General features: G+C 36.4%; 1 protein-coding gene across 2 annotated transcripts in view; it reads right to left on the bottom strand.

Moving 5' to 3' along the window:
• CNTN4 (contactin 4) overlaps nt 1-22,727 on the bottom strand; it is a 3,809,844-nt gene that overhangs the window by 487,211 nt on the left and 3,299,906 nt on the right. For both annotated transcript variants that reach the window (XM_044078010.1, XM_044078011.1), the window contains exon 13: nt 20,900-21,027. In XM_044078010.1, coding sequence (XP_043933945.1) covers nt 20,900-21,027 — 128 coding nt within the window. The remainder of the gene's footprint in view (nt 1-20,899; nt 21,028-22,727) is intronic.

Below are 22,727 nucleotides of genomic sequence, written 5' to 3'. Positions count from 1 at the left end.
GCCCACAGACATCATGGCTTGATCATTATGACATTCAATTCCATGATCTGGGTGCAACAATTGGAATTAATTGATTGATGCATCTAGACACATGCAGCTACTCCACACACCACTGTGGAGCTCTTGTGTGCACTGCATGTCTTTTTATGGTAATGTGCAATACCCACATTGCCAGCAAGATGACATGCAGAACCTAAACAGTGAAACAGAGTATTCTGGGCATTGCACACCACCTGTCAGTTGGTGGTGTAGAAGCATGTACTGTTATGGTGGGCTTACTTACACAAATCACAGTTACAGCAGCACAAAGCTATATGGGATGATCATCCAATTCTATATGGCCATGGAGGAAGATGGACAGTTAGAGTCTAGCAGCCCCTGGGAGCTGATGTCACATCTGCTCTGGTCCTGGAAAATGAGTCAATCTTGTGTAATGTTTGCTGAAGGGGTGAACAAAAGACCAAGACACTGAATCTAGGATAGTTCTAGAGACCACACCTTTCCAATGTGTTTTATAATAAATGTTTTATGAATTGTTTCCAAGGATGGAAATAGAGGGAACAACTGGCTGCCACACTAACAGGATGGCCAGGGTGGGGTTTGGTGGAAAAAGAAGAAGATTAGTCATACCTTTTTCTTGGTCTTGGATGGAACTTAGGCACCACTACCTTTTTATTTTATTTCACCTTTACACTTTTTTTATAATGCTTTTTACCATATTTATGCTAGGGTTGTTTAAAGGACTTCCTGAAAAAGCACACAGGACCGGAGTGGCAGTTCCTGTCATACCTTGGAAAAGAAGAATGAAAAATATGCTTAACCCCTTGAATAAGATTTCCCCTCTTATCAACTTTTTCTTTTTAAAAACTCAGCTGGAAAGGTAACCAAATACCATTTTTGTCCAAGTGAACATTACTTATCTGCGACTTTACATCTTCAGGAAGATTTTGTGATCCAAGCCAAGCACATCTGCACATAAAAAAACCTGTGACAACTGCTCAGGCTACTGCATCAGCTGAGTCATAGGAGCATTTCAAGGAAAGCTCAGTTATTTGACAGACAGAAGAAATAATGATGAACAAAAGGATTTAACCTCAAAAGAAAGTAACTCAGCAATAGTTTTAGTCATATGTGAAAATGTTGCCAACAGATATTAAGTCATGGGATCCTGACAACTGGCTGTCCTAAAGACTAGGGCAGAAGATGCATATACCTTTTTCCCATACGTATCAAAAGCCCTTCCATATCTGTCTGGTGTAACAGGGTTACCATAGTTATCTGTTTGGAGATAGTGTGCCTGCCTAAGGAATTTGCAGCTGGATCTGCCAAAAGGTTAGAAAAGATGAATTTATGGGTTTGAAGTAGCTTGGAAAACCAACCAGCCTTTTCTGGTGTAATAAGCTTAGTGTCAGGAAAAGCACATGCAGCACAGAAACCATTGTCCGGAGAACCAGTGACCGGGGGGAGTGGCAGTCATGACAGGGGAATGTCAGGGGTACCTACCTGTAGGACTTCACATTACCCTTTTGTGTTTCTGAGATTTCTTTCATTCAAACTGCAAGAGGTCCTTCACCCTAGATATATAATGTGCAGGTGAATATAATGCCACATATCATGTGCAGGTGAATATAATGCCACATATCATGTGCAGGTGAATATAATGCCACATATCATGTGCAGGTGAATATAATGCCACATATCATGTGCAGGTGAATATAATGCCACATATCATGTGCAGGTGAATATAATGCCACATATCATGTGCAGGTGAATATAATGCCACATATCATGTGCAGGTGAATATAAAGCCACATATCATGTGCAGGTGAATATAATGCCACATATCATGTGCAGGTGAATATAATGCCACATATCATGTGCAGGTGAATATAATGCCACATATCATGTGCAGGTGAATATAATGCCACATATCATGTGCAGGTGAATATAATGCCACATATCATGTGCAGGTGAATATAATGCCACATATCATGTGCAGGTGAATATAATGCCACATATCATGTGCAGGTGAATATAATGCCACATATCATGTGCAGGTGAATATAATGCCACATATCATGTGCAGGTGAATATAATGCCACATATCATGTGCAGGTGAATATAAAGCCACATATCATGTGCAGGTGAATATAATGCCACATTTTCCTCAGTCTCTGACATAAAGGGTCAGGACAGAAGGAGAGGTACAAACCAGTCTGGCCTCTTCTTAAATTGACTGGCGGTCACTGTCAGTAGGAAAGGAGACCTTTGCATTTTCAAATGGGAAAATGCTGGGAAAGCAGGCTGTAAAGACTAAAAGGATTTGAAAAGCCCACTGGAATAACCGCAGCATTCCTCTTTGGCCACCTTGATAAACAGGTAAGAGCAGGAAAAAACTGCTTAGTTGTTTGAACCTTCTTTCTAGGTTTGTCTAACGTAACAATACTAGGCATTTCTGATGTCCTGACTTCATATCACTAAAATCTCTATCTCTTTCCTCACCAAGCCACAGTGTAGTCATCCGTTTAGTTCTTGAAAACAAAGACCAAAGGCAAAGCAGGTTCATAAGCAACTTATGAAGAAAAATCGGAGAGCAGCAGAGCGTAGTACAGTCAGGAAATCGCTCAGTAAAAAGGTGCTTTGCAAAGAAACAGGACGTGGATATTAACGCAGGTTTATTATTTAAAATAATAGCGTTTTCGCTGAAAACACAAACACAGCTTCTTCAGAAAAAAGAACCAAATTCATCTTATCTAACCTTTCCTTTAAGGAACAGATACGTTATTACACTCGTTATCTGGATGATATTTTCATCTTAATTAAAGGAACTAAGGTTGAAGCTGACTCTTTAGTAGACTTTATGAATGGTACCACCTCATTCCTGAAATTTACATCAACTTTTTCGGATGAAACTATTGACTACCTAGATGTCAAGCTTAATAAAGATGACATTGCTAGAATGTACTTTTCCAAAGTGTTTAGGAAATCTACACATTGTAATTCCCTTTTACATTACACCAGTCAACACCCTTTCAAACAAAAGAGGGCCATAGTCAAAGGCCAGTTTGTCAGGGCAGTCCGAATGTGTAACTCTGATTCAGCTTTCAGTGATGAATGTCTGTTCCTTAAGAATCAATTTCTAAATAGAGGGTACCCAACTTCATTGATTGAGGAAATTATTCTTGAAATAGAAATAAAAAAAAACTAGAGGCATTTTTAAACCTCTTCTTAATTTCAAGGTGGACCAATCACTGACCCCTGTAGAACATATACAAGACAGCGTTGATCAAATTGCATCACATAGTCCTTTGCCATCTGAAATCTTGGTTAAACTCAACTCAGTGTCTAGTTTCATCACTGTTTTTAAATAGAAATAAAAAAAAACTAGAGGCATTTTTAAACCTCTTCTTAATTTCAAGGTGGACCAATCACTGACCCCTGTAGAACATATACAAGACAGCGTTGATCAAATTGCATCACATAGTCCTTTGCCATCTGAAATCTTGGTTAAACTCAACTCAGTGTCTAGTTTCATCACTGTTTTTAGTAATGACACAGGGAGAATTTGTAAAACTCTCAACAAGAACTGGGACTTGATTAGGAACGACATAGACCTTTTTGAAAAATTAGGCCCATTTCCTAGAGTCATTTTTAGAAAAGGCAGGAACCTCAAAGAGCTTTTGCAAGGTAGGCATGAACCTGGCTTTGTGAAATTGAAAGGGTCCACAACTTGTGGCTCCTGCAACTGGTGTTACTGCCTAAAAACAGGAGCGTCGTTCATTGTCAATGATAGCAAATATTTGATAAGACATACAATTAACTGTAACACAAAATCAGTGATTTATGGAGCTTTCTGCCATTTTTGTCCTGCTTTTTATATTGGCAAGACGGATCGTAAATTCCGCCAACGTATATATGAACATGTCTATGCCATCAGGACAAATAAGCAAGAAAACGCCCTAGCTAGGCATATTGAAAAATTTCCTGACCATAAATTTTCGTTTATGGGGATTGACCACGTACCACCTAGTATTAGAGGGGGCCCACTATCTCTATTACTTGAACTACATGAACTGGAATGGCAGATCAGACTTAATGCCTTTCATTACCCTGGCCTTAACGAGAATTGCAACATCTCAGTTTTACTTAAAATGAGAAGTTACATCAAATAAGGTTTTCAGATATTAGACCTCTATCATTATAATTGTAGGTCCTTTTTACTGTCAATTATTTATCTTTCTTATTTTTCTTATTGCATATTTCAATAGTGTCAATCATTGTATGTTATTAACAACATTAACAAAGAATTAATTTATTTTATTTATATATATTTATTCCTTTACGAATCATCATTTATTGCTATAACAATGGCTTTTTCACTGTTTCGTATGTATGTGCTGCGATTATATTGCTTTTTGAGGTACGTTTTACTAGTCTGATATAGTTTTTTAGTTCATTTGAACTCATTGTATTTTTAGTTTAATAATTTGTCAATGTGCCTTTAATTCAGAATGTGGATCTAGCAGTGATGTCATCATGACATGTTTTATTTTTAAATGGAAGCCTTGGCGCTAAACTGTTGATTCTTTTTTCTGAAGAAGCTGTGTTTGTGTTTTCAGCGAAAACGCTATTATTTTAAATAATAAACCTGCGTTAATATCCACGTCCTGTTTCTTTGCAAAGCACCTGTTTACTGAGCGATTTCCTGACTGTACTACGCTCTGCTGCTCTCCGATTTTTCTTCAGAGGTTTATTAGCTGTTTTTTCATAAGCAACTTAAACTGACTCCATTTTCTTAGGAGTCAGAAGCAAGATATCTGATGTACTCAAACCAATATCCATTGATGTCTAAGTAAGGACTCTATTTCATTGGTTTTCAAGAAACATATTAAGGCTGCTAAGTAACTTCAAATAGTCATGGGAGTCAAGGACAGACAGATGTTACAAGAGCAAATGTGTGTATCTCCTAGACAAAATCTTTATAAATTATTTGTCTTAATTACAGGCATTTCCCTTTTCTCCTAGACATAACTAGAATTTCACATAAATTCTACAAAAAAGAAGGTAAGTCCCCAGCATGATAATCATTTGGCAAAAGTTTGAATGAGTTAAATGCCAGAAATTGATACCAGCAAGAAAGTTCTAAATGTTGTTGTTAGTAGGTCTATTTTCATACCAGCATGCCCTCATGATTCCTTGAATGTATGGTGCACATAGAAGACACCCAACTGTTTTAGTATACTGGCCGGACATCTGATCCTTGGCTAAATATATCTCATTTAGCTATATCCTATTGAATTGGTTACTGAAAAATGAACATCACAACATGAGCATTGCTCTGCTAATGCTATAGCTATCTCAAAAATTGCAGCATCCTGTACACTGACAGTTCCTGGCATGCAGAATAAGTGAATGCCATAGTGTTTATATATTTGTATATTGCTGTGCTATATTAGATGCCATCATTTGCATAACTGGTATGCCTCATTTGCATCTGGAACCTCATTTTCATATAATCATGCAGCCACCTGCACACAGTGCATACTGTGCTGTTTTAAAACTTGCACTGCCATGATACTTGTGTCTCTAATTCGTCTGTTCCCCACACTTCTGTACATACCACACTAATTTATGTACTGCTATCTGCTGTCTAGGAATTCTAGTCAAAGATGAACATTTCTTATTCTGCTAAAGAGCTTGTTTTGTTTATTTTAGTGATAGGGCAGGGAAGTCCAAGATGGAGACATCATAAGCAGAGCCATACCAGGTTCATCTATCACCCAGTGCCGTTTCCTGATCTGGCACCCCTCAATTGTAACCTAAAGTCCTGTTGCTCTATTTTTAAAACTGTACCAACTTTTACTACGCACAAAGGAATGTCAGTCCTGCAGTCCACAAAAAACAGTATTTTCTGTAGTGACATTCAGAAATGCTAGTACCGAAATGAATGCCATTTCTGCTCTACCAATCAATAGGCATCTGTTAATTGTACCCCATAACAGCTTGCACCCAGGACAGCAGCACCTTAACTATGCCTCTGTTTCGAACAAATGATATAACTTGCAGGTTACCATAATGAGTAACAAAACACAGTTAAAGCAATTACACAATTTATTTTGATTAAATAAACGGGTCTGTCTCTGGCTCAGTTCCATATCCCAGGACTGAGGTGTTTTAACTTTCAGTTTTCCTTATTTGGTCTGTTGTAGTCTGCGTTCATTTTTAGTTGTCATATGCTTGCTATTTTTTCCAAGCTTTTTTTTTTTTGAACAAATATTTCTACGTGTTTTCCAGACAGAGATGTAGAAAGTTATGGATGTGGTCTTGATTATGAGAAATAAGGAAAAGGACCAAGAACGCCACATGATTTTGAAGGGCAGCAAGTGCGATTGTTTATCTGATGCTACTTGTGCAGAAAAAGAAACTGAGAAGTTTGTACAATTAGAATTTTTCAATATGGAATCCTTGTATAGTATTGGTATTGTGACAGCAAAATACTTGCAAAATCTATGAACTGATATTATGATGACCAATGACACAATATGATAATGTGATTTGCAGGTTTATTGCATTGAGCCAGTTAGATATTTAACAAAACAGTGAAAGCAGATGTGCAGGTAGATGAAAAGATGACAGAGACTACAGGCTGGAGTTGAGGGTCAAATGAACATGGAACTCTGGTGTTTTGAGTTTTACAGTTCTTATAGCAATAACTCATGCCTGGGTATGGGTAATGCTGGATTTACCCACGATTGGTGTAGTTTGGTCACGAGGGCGAAGCCTGAGTAGCCAAACAAAGACAACCATGGGTAAATCCAACATTACCCACACCCAGAAGTGGGTTATTGCTATTATACAATGACATTATTTAAGAAAAAAAATAATTACTTTTCTTAAATAATGGCATTGTATAATGCCTCCTTGCTGCCCTTCCGCAGCTGTCTGGTATTCTGCGGCAGTTCTGATGTACTGCGCATGCATATGCTTACGCAGTACATCAGAGCTGTGGGTGGAAGCAACAGAGAAAGCAAGATCTCTGTTGCTTTTTACAAACTGTCTAGCTATGTTAAAGGAGTTTAACATAACGAGACAGCTTTAAAAAAAACAATGGAGAATCTCTGTTGCTTTATTTAAAGCTGTCTCGCTATGTTAAACCCATTTAACATAGCAAGACAGTTTTGAAAAAAAGCAACGGAGAAAGCAAGATCTCCATTGCTTTTTACAAACTGTCTCACTATGTTAAAGGAGTTTAACATAGCGAGACAGCTTTAAAAAAAGCAACGGAGAATCTCCGTTGCTTTTTTTAAAGCTGTCTCGCTATGTTAATCACATTTAACATAGTCAGACACTTTTAAAAAAAGCAACGGAGATAGGAAGATCACTGTTACTTTTTTTAAAGCTGTCTTGCTATGTTAAACTTGTTTAAAATAGCGAGACAATAAGTAAAAAGCAACGGAGATCTTGCATTCTCCTTTGCTGTAAAAAAAAGTTATACTAATGGAAAACGTCCGGGCGACCGGAACTTTTTCCATTAGTATAACTCTGATTTACAAAGTGCACACTGACCAGTCAGCATGCACATTTTGGAATATTAATGGGGGGTTGTTGTATAATTTGCATTTTACAATAATGATTTGCTGCAGATTGTGGACACATGTCAGTGAGTTCACCTGAGATTACTGAGAGCTAGGTGTAGGCATACTATCACTATGGACAGAAGCAGATGTATCATTTTGCTTTAACAGACCACAATAATACTTTATTAGCCATTATTAAATGAGGGTATAGTGGCAGCACTCATGATTTAATACAGTACAGTTAAAAATATAGGGATGCACATGGAAAGGGCAAATGTGGAAGGGCATTTACCCACAAAAAGGTACTGAAAAGAATATATTTGAAATTCTGATGTTTCTGCTGAAGACAATTATATTTATTCAAGCAAAACTGGAAGGTCCATTTGATGTGATTTGTAAACCCCCTGCTTTGTTACATTTGTCATGGGATACTTGGGAAGAGTTTAAAGCGGTTATTTCATTAGGTTTTAAAAAATACATGTGATATAAACTGTAGGAAGATGGTTAGTATATAGCAAGCAATTTGCTGCCATTTAAAAGACCAAGGAACAGCGTAGGTCACCAGAACTGCTAACTATGGCTCTGGTATAAATTGCAGGAATTATGGAAGAGTGGGGGCAGTGGGCTTTCTTCTCTGAAAACAGTGCTTTAAATGTGTTTTAGTAACTTTCAAAATTCGATCTTAAGTATGTTAAATCACTTTTAAATGTTTGTAGTTTTGGAACTCACATTACTGAGTCCTGAATTTCCAATAGGAAGCATAAGAGAAGGTTAGACCTGACTTTTATGAAGAGCAATTCAGATTTATATGGATAAATGTGATTGCAAAAGATGGAAGAGCATTCTTTTTTTTAACAAACAGACTATGAAGATACAAGAACTGAAATGAACAGGAATAGCATTATGAATAGCCAGATCTCATAAATTTCCCCAAATTTGTCTCAAAATTTTACTCATTTGCTCATAAATTCTATGATTTTGTAACAATGTAGTGAGGGATGAAGTCACTATAATGCACCATTAAATATATTTTGAAACATATTCAGTAAGTGCTTGTTAGTACAAACCCACTTATTCTAACAGTTTTCTAAGTGAATAATATTCCTAGTTTGGGGTGCTTGTCACCCATTATGCTTTTTTTTCCTGTGATTCATGAGTGGGCAGGTTGAAGGGTATGTAGGAATTAAAAACATCAACAATTCTATTGAACAAAGAGAAACACTAACCATTAAAATAATTATAACAAAACATATCTTCAAGTCACATATAACACACATCTACGTACAGGAATCTAAATGTTATTATTTTACCATATAGCATCATAAACTGTATTTCCCAAAAGGAAAGAAATATGTTCCAACTATTTTGGAAAACATGGGTAGCCAAAATATGTTTGTGATAAGTATATATTCTGTTTTTATTCAGGATGAGTTGTTTGGTGATATCCTTTATCCAGGACATAAAGATGACTTCAGTGACTGTTAGACTTATTAATCTCAACTATAATTTGTTAGCAGTAAGCGATATAAGAACACATATATCCATAAGAAATAGCCAAAAACCCTTATGCTCAACAAAGGGCAAACCCACATACAAAGCCAATAAAGCAGAATGCATTTTTTCTAAGATTGTTTTAATACGGGGATATTCCAACAAAATATGAATAGAGTTTGCCTTTTCTCTATTTCACTTCCAACATCTAGCATCTCTAATTATTTCCCATCATTTTAAGTCTACCAAGGATAATTTAGCCAGTGATGTATGATATTAGAATATCTGAAAACTACAAGTAGTGCATTAAATAATTCTATAGGTGATCACGGTTAGTCTATTCATTCATTTCAATTTCTGTATCTAAATCAGTAGCCCATTATGAATGTTTAAAGGTAACACCTGATAACACTGGTGAACTTTGCCCTTCATGCCAAAAGCTGAATGATTTGCTTACCATTATTACTGGTAAATCTCAACTTACCGATGAGGATTACACTTGCATGACTGGTACAGCTTGAAGACCTGTTGTTACATATATTAGTGACTGGCAGATGGGATAAACGACATTAGGCAAAGTGCAAATAGAACACATTTAGGAAAGGAAGTGCCTATTCTCAGGAGCCACTCCGCCTCTATTACACATGATAATATCAATGAGAACTTTGGAATTCAGGATGCAAGTATTTATCAGTCTGAGGAGTCCGAGCAAGCAGAAGAAAATAAAAGAAAAGAAAGGAAGAAGTTCACAGCAAATAAAAAAGAAAAATAAATTAATTAATGTCTTTAATGCTAAGAGAATATATACTAAAAAGGACAGTGCTTTGCTATGTAACATACAGATTGCAGGGAATTATAACTTTATTTAACTAGAAAACCTTCAGTCTACAGAAAAAGACATAGTTTTTCCAACAGAAAAGGTAAAAAAAGAGGCAACTGGCAGGTAAAAAAGAAGAAAGCAAAATGGAACTTGGAAGGATCAAAGAACATTACTGTAAGAAAAAAAGAGGAGAAAGTCTGAAGTGGACAACATGGCTCAAGCTGTGGATGTATAAAGCCAGCTGGATAAGAACTGTATTATTGCAAATGTAATAAGCAATAAAACCAGTGGGGTTAATAAAACTAATAGTAATAACGATCATTCCTTTGCAACTATTAATAAAGCAGACATTACTGAATTAGAAATTGGAGATTCTTCAGATAAGGCCAGAAATTATATACTTGTAATTAAAGATTCAGTTACTAGAGGAACTGATACCTACATTTGTTGAGAAGATAATGAACGTTACCTAGTGTTATGCTTGTCAGGAGCAAGACTGCAGGATGTAAAAAAAGCCTTAGAATTCCTTAATGTAAGGAAGTATGGAGTTGTTTTTATTCATGTAGGTAGAAAGTATTGCATCTGCAAGGACTTTCTGTTAATAGGAAACTTACAATCCTCTTAGATAGCATTGCTTGTATAGGGGTTAGGGCATATTTGTCACAAATCACATATAGAGAGCAGAGTCAGGTTGGCATGAATGAAAAGATTTTTTGGGTAAGTACCTACATTTCTATGTTGCAGACATTAGCATAAGCATTCTTAAGAAGGCCTATCTATGACTAGAAAATGGTGCCAAAGCCATGGTCTTAAACTCAGTGCTAACAAATACATAATTGTACCCTTTGGGAAATCAACTATCTCAGCTCATTTCCATGTTGATAATATGCCTCTAAAAGTCGACCCAGTGGTCAGGGATCTTGCCTTTGACCACCATGTGACCACAGTGTAATGGAACTCCTTTTATGTTGCGCAACTTATAAGTAAGGGCATGGCAGCTAGGTCTAAAGAGGTCATTATCACACTGCACTCTGCCCTTATCAGACCAATCATAGAGTCCATTGCTTCCTTCAGTAAGTACCTCATCAGGCATATGCAGCAACTAAAGTGACCTCAGAAGTTACTTACAAAAAGAAAACAAGGTATAACAAACCTGCCTTACATAAGGCACTTTAAAGCCCTTTCCATCTATTTAGTCTCCTACAGATTGCAGAGTAGTGATCTGTGCCTGGCGTACAACACACTTGCAAACTCCCCACTTATGAATCTCCTGCATATCTGTAATATCTGAAAAAATGGCCCATTTTTAAAAAGTGGAAATGCACAGGTTTAATTTTAGGCATGTGACTTTAGATGTGATGACATGTACCTGTCAAAACATGGGACGCTATTTTTTAGCAGATATATTGCACTACTTGACTAACATAAGAGAGGAATTTTTCCAAGTCAGAAATTTAACAGTTAAGAGACAGAAAGTTTTGATGTATCTCTGATAGTCACTAATACAAGCAACATTAGTAATAAAGTTTATTTATTGGAAAGTTAACTACATTCCCATAAGTGTGATGTTATTGTTTGTGAACCATGGTTAAGGAGCAATGACTTGAAAACAGTTCTGCCAGGGTATTAATGTTTTTACTGTTACAGAGATTCTAGCAAAAATCAGGTGGAGGTGTTATCATAGGGATTAAATATTGTTGAGACCTGAGTTAACTGCATGTTCAGTGATAACACCAATACTGTAGATTGTGTAATTGTGACAATAAAGACAACCCTGGAACATATAACAATTGTTGGAGTGTATAGACCACCAAAATGGTGATGAGCAGGATGGATTCATACATTTCTTTCATGAAACACAGAAGGGAAGAATAACAGTGGCTGGGACTTAAATCTACCAGAAACAGAAGCACTCCTACACTTGCACGTCCCTTGAGCTTAATTCCAACAGGCTGACAGAGCTGACGTCATTGTGCACATGATGATGTCAGCTCCAAAAGCGCGAAAATGAAAAAGTCTAAAAAATAGATGAAAAATTGGAAATGAAGGGGTGCCACTCGGGAATCGTGGCACCCCATTATTGATATCCCAAAACTCGGTAAAAACCGAGTAATTTGGGATGGTTGGGAGGTCTGAGAATATCTGTTATTCACTAGGTCAATTAAGCATGGGGAGATTCTTTAAGATTGAAGACATGCACTTGTTATACCTATCTGTAAGGGAAAGGGAAAATGGACAAAACTGCAGTCATGAAGACCCATAAGTTTACATTCATGTTTTGGAAATATAATGGAGAAAGTTATTTTGGAAACATTATTGTCAGAACTGGAAAGGTTGGGACTTAATTAAAAATATTAAATTTCTTGGTCTCATCAAGTGTGATGGGATCATTATTATCTGTCTAAACTAACACAACTCAGTAAGACGGTAGCTTATTTTAAGATGTCTTCTAAAAGTTGGACCCTCTATGTTCCACTGCTGTGTCAGAATTCAAACACAGCATTCTGAAAATGTTGGCCATTCTGGTTTTCATGTGTTGATTGTTGATCTTTCTGTAGTGGAGGTCAAGCTGTTTTGTTAACTTTGTTATTGTCTTTATCTTAATGTTAAGACAAATCTTAGGATGAGGCGACAGACTGAAGTCCCAAATACCTGAGCTGGTGGCAGTTCAGCTGGACAGAAAAGATTACAAGGCACTTAATGAAAATAGCAGGGGCAGCTCCCCAGTGTCCTGTGCACATTTCTCCACCTCAACCCTCCCCTGAACAATAGCCACAGGCCTAGTGGAACTAATCACATCAACAAAAGGGGAAAGAAAGAATGAAAAAAATTAAGGAAAGCAAGAAAGATTTGCATTTTAAAAGCATAAATGTTTTGTGAGTCAAACTTAGTTAAGCCTTGAGAAAGCTGCTATTAGGAAGCTAGTGAGGGAATGTAAAGATCAAGTCCCAGCAATGAACAAAATGAGCAATTTTTTAATTTTTTTATTTTTGTTTATTTTATGTTAGGTTGGTGGACTGGGCCAGAGAGTTCCATTTTTTATGACTCTTTCAAATACAGTGAAAAATGAATCCCAGAATTCATAAGCATAATATGCATAGGCATACAGGCACTCGGTAGAGTGTATTTGCCTCCATTTATTATCATGATTCACGGACACAAATCACAGTGAGGAATGGTGAGGTGCAAACAATTTCTGTATGTTTTAATTGGGCACAGCAGCACATTGTACACAGTGGTGTACACACAGCAAACGTGCTCACTTCATCTGTAATCCTTGGTACCGCCTTACATGCACAGCCTTGTAAAGCAGAGAATAGGTGTGCATTAAGGTATGCTGTGAATAACATTACATACATGTCCTCTGCTGTGCCATGGTCTGCTGTCATGTCTGATTGTGATTCATAAAGATTTCAGAGTCATTAGTCATGACAGCAGAGTTCTAACCATTACCATATTAGGGTCATCTGATGCTGTGTGAGCTCTGACTGACAGGAGCTTACCAGAATCATTGAGTTGGGGTGGAACAAATTTGCTTGTGCCAGCAAGTCTGCCTGTACTGCAGAAAAGAAAAACTTTTTACCATGCAACAGAGGCATTGTACTTCTGTTTCTCTATGTCAGTGCTAATATGTTGTTCCACTGTGGATGCTGGACAATTTATTAGCAAGGAAGGAGTATCATAGCTCTAACAAGTACAACTCCATGCGATTGTACACGTCTGCAGTCCCATAGTGACCAGTTGGTACACTGATGGTACAGTGACTGTCGAAGGTTTATGACCAGTGATTAGGGTCATTTGCAGATATATTCTAGATGTGCAGTACAATGCCATGTATAAGTTCTTGTCCCACTGTGTACTAGGCTTAGTGAGTCAGTAAGGGTTTTAATAAGTAAGTGTCTCTATTTGTGCCAGCCCTGCCTTATGGATTAGAAAGGTTTATGAACAAGTTCAAAAGTATATTTTAGGATAAAATTTCATGAAATTAGAAAATGATGATTATTAAACAAATATAATAGTTTGTGTCATACAGTCAGAAAAGGATTATGTCAATTCATATTGAATACCAAACAGAACATATGCAAGTATCAGTTGCCTAAGCAAGAAAGCCCAAGATGCAGGCAGAATGTGTGTACTCATTAAATGGTCTTACTAAAGGAAGTAGATTCTTGTGACCCTGTGTTAATTTTGCTGGTAAAACTGAAGAAGAACCAAAGCTGACATTTATATTGGCAAGCTAGTAAAGAGGAAGGTGTGATTTATGGGAAATGTGTAACAATGGCAAGAGTCAAACAATGCAGTTAATTACAAAAAGAGGAAAGAATTAGCTAATCTAGAAACATGTACAGGCAGAAAATGAAAACTGATACTGTTTAGGAGTGACTCTAAAGGTGAAGGTATAGCTGTAGAGGGAACATTTGTAAGGCTGCAGTTCTAGATAGAAGGTTGTGCCATGGGAAAAAAGAGTAGATTATGGCAGGCTAACTAGGATGGTTTGACCTAGGACTGTGCAAAGGAGGCCTGTAGGAGAAAAGTGAAATGTGAACTGAGAGACACAGGACTTTTTCTAGTGGAGGTGGAAATATTTATATAAAACACGTGCTAAGACTTATTTTGAAGCTGATTAGATGCATATGGAATTTAATATGGAAGTGCAGTTGTATTTGGTCTTGGGGAAATCAAGGTCACTAACAGGCTCATTTCTGGAATGTTTTAGAGTTGTAACATTTTAAAGGGTAAGCTTCAGATGATGGGAAAGGCTTTGTAAATGGTGGGTAGTACAGCTGAATGAATTATTACTTTCTTAAGAATTTTGGGAGTTGATGTTGCAATCGATTTAGAAATGTCAATGTGACCAGATGCTTGCATACTATTTTCTTCATGTGAGGTTTACGAAGGAGGGTGAGAATTCCAAATCCTAGGTATTTGAAAATGTGCACCTTTTTAATTGTGTTTTCTTGGAGAAGGTTACTGATATGTAATTTTAATGTCTGGAAAGATTTTTAGCTGTACCTAGAAATATCTTTCTCTTAGGGCTACCTAGAAATAACAAGCCAGTCTCCATGAACTAGATTAATGGCAAGAGATAACAAGCTGAGATAATTGCAGTGAAGTGTAAGTTAAGGTGAGAGCTCCTTAGAGATCTGGTTATGTTTGTAGAACCAGAACATTAAGTTATTTGCCTAATATAAGAAATTTTACATAATCATTTGAAAAAAAAACAGGTCTAATATGGAGCCTTTTGAGATTCTAGGAAAGAAGGGTGAGGGAGAAAAGTAGGTAAGGGCATAAGCAATTTGTAAGGTTCTGTCTTTCGATAGTCTCGAGACTAGCTGGAACTAGTTGAAGAAGCTTTTAGCTAACACTATAGAAGTGAAAATGAGTAATTAATTTAGGATACAACGTTACACTGATGGCTTTGGTTAGGTCCACAAAAACTAGACAGCTGAGGTTGTCAAGGTCAAAGTTCTGATACATATTATCTATACTGGATAACAAGGTGATAAGACAAACTCTTCAAAAATAATGAAAAGTGGACAGAGAATCTTGTGGCGATTAAGGTGGTCAATTAGTTGGGTAGAGATGGCTTTTCTGAGAAGGGTGAAATAATGGAGGAACTTTAGTCGTCTGGTGGGTTAGAACTGTTTTTTTAGGAAGGGGTGTAACAATTTAAGATTTCCATAATTCAGGAAATTAGTCCATTGTGTGAAAGGAGATAAATTTATGTTGAAGTGTAATATCTTAATTTCCTTGAAACTCAAATGATGAAACCCATTTAATTGAAAATTCATTTCATAGTGCCTGTCTGCACAACAAATATATCCTAAAAAATGTTTTTGCTGGGAGATAGTCCCACTGCACCCCCCCCCCCACCCCCGTGTGGGACGCATTTCCCCTTACATCCCTTTACTTATATATATTAACTCTATGGTCACTATGGACAAAATGAAATAAAAAACAACATATGCAGTGACCTGGTTTTGAAGAGTAAACATAGTCATCTACAGATTCGGGAGTAAAACATGATGTGAACCATCACAGTCCAAACATACTCTGCTAGCTTCAGTTCCCTAATAACTCCTGCAATAAGAGATACCACTATTGCATACTTGAACCAAAAAGCGAAATGAAACCAATAACAGAAAATAGACACCACAGCTTCCAAAGCAGGAATTTATTACCTGTGCAGTCCGTTCAACTCAGCACAGCTCCAACAGGATAAAACACTTCCAGCAGAATAAAAAAGAGTCACAAATGCTCACGGAGCATGAGAAATAATTCACTGGCACAAGTGTATTCACACCAATTCAGTTGTAAGTCCACAGGGTACAAAATAGAAGTTAAGCGCTTTCACCTAACCAAATGTCAGGCTTCCTCAGAACAATATTGTAACTTCTAAGTCCTTCTAATATAGGTGCATGTTTTCAAATGAGCCAACAGTAATACCTCAATTAACTCTGACAGCAGTTTTAAAAAGACATACCACATTTCACAAGTAAAAACACATTGTTGAGATGTTACATATTCCAACATACAAATGTAACTTCAATAATATATAAATATTGCAAAGAGATTTTGTTATTTACAAAATATACTAACTGTTGTCATAATTTAGCAGATCTCAATTTCAAAACACTGGAAATACCGATGTAGTCATTCAAGCCAGGGGGCTTTCGAGCATCAAGTTTTATATGCCAGTGTAGTTCCCTATACTCCAGCTTACTTTCCCAATTACCTCCCCTGGCTTCGCCCACTATCTGTTTTTTAACCATAAACTTAAAATTGTAGTTGGGGAAAGTTAATGTGTGTTTATAGAGTGCACTAGTTTCCTTTTGTTTAGAAATGTCATAAAAATGTTCGTATACCCTTCTCTTGAGATTCCTTTCTGTCTTCCCAAGATAGAAACTGCAACATGATCCACACACTACCATGTATACCACCCCAACACTGTTACAAGTGTAGTAACCATTACTTCTAACCCTGTAATTCCTAGATGTTAGAAAAATGTCTTATTTTCCGAGAATGAACCTACATTGATTACACCTGTCACACCTGTATGTACCCTTCTTACTTTTGGTAACCTTATTGTTGTGTGTAATACCTTTCTCAAACCTCTCCTTCAAGTTAGAATCTCTTTTTCTAATAAATTGTGGGAATTCTGGTATCCATCACCCTGTTTCCTCATGTATTTTAAGTACAGCCCAATGTTTTCTAGTAATCCCCGCAACTTCCGAAGAATTACTAATGAAGGTATGTACAAAAGCACTGTCATATTCTTCTTGAGTATGTTCATGGTTGGTAGAACTAACACTACCCTTGCCTAACAATAGAGGGTATTTGGATTCCCTTTCCTTAATAACCTCATCTGCCAAGGTTTCAACCATGACCATGGGGTATCCCCTTTGAATGAATAATTCCTTTATAAATTTTACTTTTTAATTTGAAGATTCCCTCATCGATACACATCCTCGAAGCCCTGATAATTTGACCCTTGACTATACCCTTTTTTTGATAAAATGGGTGACTACTCATAATGAAGGTATGAGTTAGAAAATGTGTGTTTCCTAAAAATGGCAGACTGAAAATATTTCTTATTTAAATCCTTGTATAATCTAACATCCAGGTAATTAATCTCCTGAAGGGATGCAGTGTAAGTAAATTTCAAAAAAAGGGGTGGTGTTATTAATGTACATCAAAAAGACATTTAATTCCACAATGGGACCATCCCAAAGAATACAAATATTGTCTAAGAATCTTGTATAATATGTTATATACCTGAACCAATTGGATTCTATAATGTACTTTTTCTCCCAATGGTATAGTACTAGGTTGGCATATGGGGGGCTCATGCTGCCCCCATAGCTACATCACTCTCCTGCTTGTAGTACTCACCACTGAACAACATATAATTACTTCGCAATGTAGTTTCCAAACAACATGATCAAGTTAATAGTATTGGCATCCAAATATCTGACTTCTGTCAATACTTCCTATAACCATTAAAGGCCTAACCCGTGTGGAATACTGGGGAATAATTCAACCACGTCAACTGTAACTATAATTACTGTGTCACTGTATTTTTCCTTGGTCATATTCCTAAGAAAATCCCATGAATCTTTGGTAATATGCTTTAATGTACCTACAAATCTCTTAAGATGGTAATCTACAAATATGGCCAATGGTTCCATGATGTACCCTGCCCCAGACACTAAGGGTCTAAAGGCTAATTTGTCTATCCCCTTATGTGTTTTAGGTATCCCGAATATTACCGGAATATGTGTTTTTTCCACATATAAGAAGTCATACGTCTTCTTATCAATTGCACCTTGTAACAAATGATCCTTTAAATAATATTGTATCTTTGCACATGCTACGTTGATCAGTTCTTGCAATTGCCTCCAAAATGCTTATGCTTGCAAATATTTTTATGGCTGTGTTACCTGAAAGCAGTATGCAAATTTATGAAAAAGCACTGTGCTACTGATCTTTTAGTCTCCTCCTCATCTGGACTCATTCGTTGGCTAGAACTGAGTTAAAGTGTTGTGTAGTGTTAGAGGTTGTTGATAAACTGGTCTATGCAACAGTTCATACCAGTTTCACTTACAAATCTCTTAAATCATTAACATTAATGTTTCAGACCAAAATTGCATATGGTTAAAAAATTATAATACTGCACAAGTACTGATTAATAAAAAGAGGTGGATGAACTGTTTTACATTAAAAGACACTACAAACCATATACTTAAACCATTGAATATAAAATTTGAACTAAAAAACAAGACAGGCAGTCATTTTATAATAGCAATAAGGTACTTTAGGCTGTGCAAAGTACAGATATTACTGTAGTCCTATACCCTGAACACTCACCGATTACAAGGGACTAGCTCTTTCAGGTGTGTAGTAATGATATGTGCACCGTGCACATCCTCTTTGTGCCTTACCGCATAAACATTATACAGTTTGTGTGTGCAGTGTGTGTGTGCGTGTGTGTGTGTGTGTGTGTGTGTGTGTGTGTGTGTGTGTGTGTGTGTGTGTGTGTGTGTGTGTGTGAGCGTTTGGTGCAGATTATGCAGTACTGTATATTCAAAATGTAAAGAGCAGAGCAATCATATAATTATATTAAATTAGCTCCTTCTGTCTGTCTGTCTCTCTTTTTCTATCTATATATATATATGTATGGATCCACTTCTTAAGCTTGAAATACTGAAATCTCAAATTTCAGTATTTTGAGTAGAGAATGTCGAACCCTCAAAAGCATGAAACATCACAATCATCAACACTCATAACATCGAATCTCAGAAAACACAAATACATAACCCCCCTCCCCCCCAAAAGAACACAAACACTACAAAAACAAAACCAGTAACACCACTATACATTTTTGCAGGAGGGAAAGCCCCCCTGCACCACCCACACCCCCGCTTCTTATATATACCAACTCTGAGGTCACACTAACCCGAACAAAAAGGAACACACACCATCCCTGACTTACCCTACACTCGCACTGCAGAGAGTTATATTTAAACTCACTAATAACACATGAACACACACTACACATGTACAAAAATCATAACATTCAGCACTCACACACACACACAAACAGACACACTCTCTCCCACCTACCCCCAACCTACTTCTATAACTCCCCACAACAACTAAATATTAATACATTAACACTAAAACCCTTAAAATGTGAACACCTATCTGAATCTCAGTACAGACACAAACATCCCCCACCATACCACACAACCCTTAAAGTAACAGAACACAATGAATAACACACCAAAGTAAACGCAACACAGATTCAGTAAACAAACATTTGAAATAGTGCAGTTTCAAAAACTGCACTTTCGACATTCTCGGCTCGAAATATTGAAATTTGAGAGTTTAAGAAGTGGACCTGTATGTATATATAGATATAGCATAGCATATACAATATGAATATGGGTGTGCACCTGCTGTACAGTGTCACTATGTACCTCATCTGTGAAAGATATACGCAGCATATGATAAGTTATCCTGATGTACTGTCCTGTGCATGACAACACCACAATGAGGAAAACTATGGAATGTGCACTCCTCAGTCCCTATGTGTGTGTAATCTTATAAGTATGCAAATCATTACCACTTCTTTCTCACTGTCTAATAGTACTGCACTGTCCTGTGATTACACTAGTATACAGTATCACAGTCCCTGAATCTCATTTAATTTATTGTCAAGCTGAGTTATCCTACCACATATATACTGTACATACACCACTGACCACATAATGTGTTGTAACATGTTCAGATACGGGTCATGTTACAAAGTTGATTAAGAATGATATGTAGGCATTTCTACTTTTTCAAAGGCAATACCTGCATGTGCTATGTACCATATCTATAACACTCTCTGAAATCCTTTATTTTTGGCTTTCTTTCATACTTTTATGCTTTATTCTCCAGTAACTAAATGCAGTACTCAACGACTACCAAATGCTGTTTCTTGACTAAAACAAATGCATTTTTGCTGCTGCTTGCAATGCTTATGATTTTATATATATATATATGTATATATATATATATATATATATATATTATACAAGTTTCATATAAAAGTATGTCACTATATTTTATACAGCTGCTTTAAAGAAATAGCTAACAAATACATGTTCAAACATTATGCAGGCGAGTGCATAGTAAGATTTGTACTTGAATGTCCTTCCTTTTTCTCATAAGTACCATGGCAACCAAACTACCTCTAAGATTAACCTACTGAGGTCCTGTGTCAAACGTGTAACCATTTGGGGGAAGTTTGCCCTTACTTTGCCCAGTCTAACATTTATCAAATTAATCTACCACATAATATGCAAGAAATTAATAATGCGGAAGTACTATCCTAAAAGAAAATGGAGAGTAAACTAATAATCGTAGCATTCTAGCGACAAAAAATCCATGACCAACTGTAACTGGGCTACTGAGCTGATCAACAAACAAAAGCAAAATAGTTTTATTGAGTAAAATGTATTACCTTTTACTGTTAGTCTTCCTGTGTTACTTGTTGTCCCAAATGGGTTTGTTGCTATGCATGTATAGCTTCCAGCATCCAGCTTAGTCACATTGATAATTCTAAGGCTTCCATTTCCTAGAACAGATACCCTGCAAGAATATTCAGATAATGAAAAATAAAATGTTATCCCATTTTGTATTATAGAATTACATAAAGAAGGCAGTCTATGTATTTTCATTAAAAATATAATTTATCCTTTTAACACTTCATTGCACTGATACCTAAAAGAAACAGTACTCAGATAAATAAAAATGGTATGAAACATTCCTGATTGCTTATTTTTAAAAAAATCATTTTCAACAACATGCGCAAGTGTTGACTATATCAAATGAATTGCCTTTTGAAAGTGGGATATGAAGTCTATACCCCCAATATACATCATTCTGCCCCATCCTGGCAATGCACAATGAAGAAAAGAAGCTATGTTTTCAAGGAAGGTTTTCGTTTATATATATGAATATAGGCAGAATGGTGAATGCTATAATGGCAAAAGATATGTATTAAGTTTAATTCATATTATCATATTGTCTCATTAATCACATCACAAATACTTTGGGAAAGTTTATTTCCTTAGCAAAAGGAATGCTAAAAGTTCCCGCAGAGAAGTTTATAATACCTTCCTCAAAAAATGTTTATAACATAGCAGTGCAAATAGGTTTACAAGATTATAATGTTAAAGTCCTGCCTGGTCCTGGCATATATATTTTCTTTAAGTAATGCTAAGCACTGACAAGGGTGTGAGGGAGATGGAGATAATTTGTCTAGGCTCACCACATTAATATACAAAATTCAGCTACTGATATAAAGAACATAAAGAGAAATATAAATTCCCATTCAAACCTTTGCCATTCCATTTATGGGTTTACTGTGTTTCTAATGTTTAGTCAAACACTCTGCTTGCTCTGTGCTGATGAGGTCATAACAAGGCCAAAATATGCATATCCAAAGTTAGTGGGGTTTGGCTTTATTGGCTTGAAATTGTCCATTAAAATGATGAAGCAAGCCATGGGCATTCAGAATCACAAATTAGCTGAAACACCTGATGCTTATAAGGATCATTTGCATATATTCCATGTGCCTCTGATACATGAGGTTTGGGAGGTCACTCAATGGAAGTTTTAGCTTTGCTGGAGTTTTCATTTTGTTTTTACTGATTGGTTTTTCAATGACCTTCTCACTCATTCTTTTAGGTATGGGTTTACTGTAATTGAAATATTTTATTTATTTAACATTTGTTTACTGGAAAAGTCCGACTGGGACAGAGCCCATTTTCAGTGGAGGCATGGGGAGAAACGCTCCATATACCAGGTTTGCAAGATATTCCTTTTGACTGATGAACATCTGAGTTCGACAAAAGGGTATATGTCCTCATTATATACTAAATGTTGTTCAGAAATGTGTTCAGTATCATTCTGATAAATAGAAATCAGCTGCTTTATTATGTATTAAATGTTGTGCTTGCATACTGGCACACAATCTTGGCATGAAATTATGTCACTTGTCCTTCTAATTATGTTCACTTCCATATTTGTTGAGTATATTCTCTGATTCTAGTAGCAGAGGGCAAATTATCTGCATTCTTAATTCTGTCTGGCATTTTAGTCTTCAACCAGCTTATTATATCCAAGTCTGTCTTTGACATAACTGAAAGAAAACAACTAAACTATTCCTTGTGGTAAACATCTTGTAGCAAATCAATATTATCTGCATTGTAAAATGTTTCAGTGTATCTGTCTTTATGTACCTAAAGCTGCATTTCATTTACTGGCAAATTTAAGTTCTGTCATAT

Source organism: Protopterus annectens, chromosome 7.part0, assembly GCF_019279795.1.
Source record: "Protopterus annectens isolate FY-2018-M chromosome 7.part0, PAN1.0, whole genome shotgun sequence".
Classification (NCBI taxonomy): Eukaryota; Metazoa; Chordata; order Ceratodontiformes; family Protopteridae; genus Protopterus; species Protopterus annectens.
Note: the sequence above shows the minus strand (reverse complement) of the source record. Positions and strands in the feature narration are given on the sequence as shown.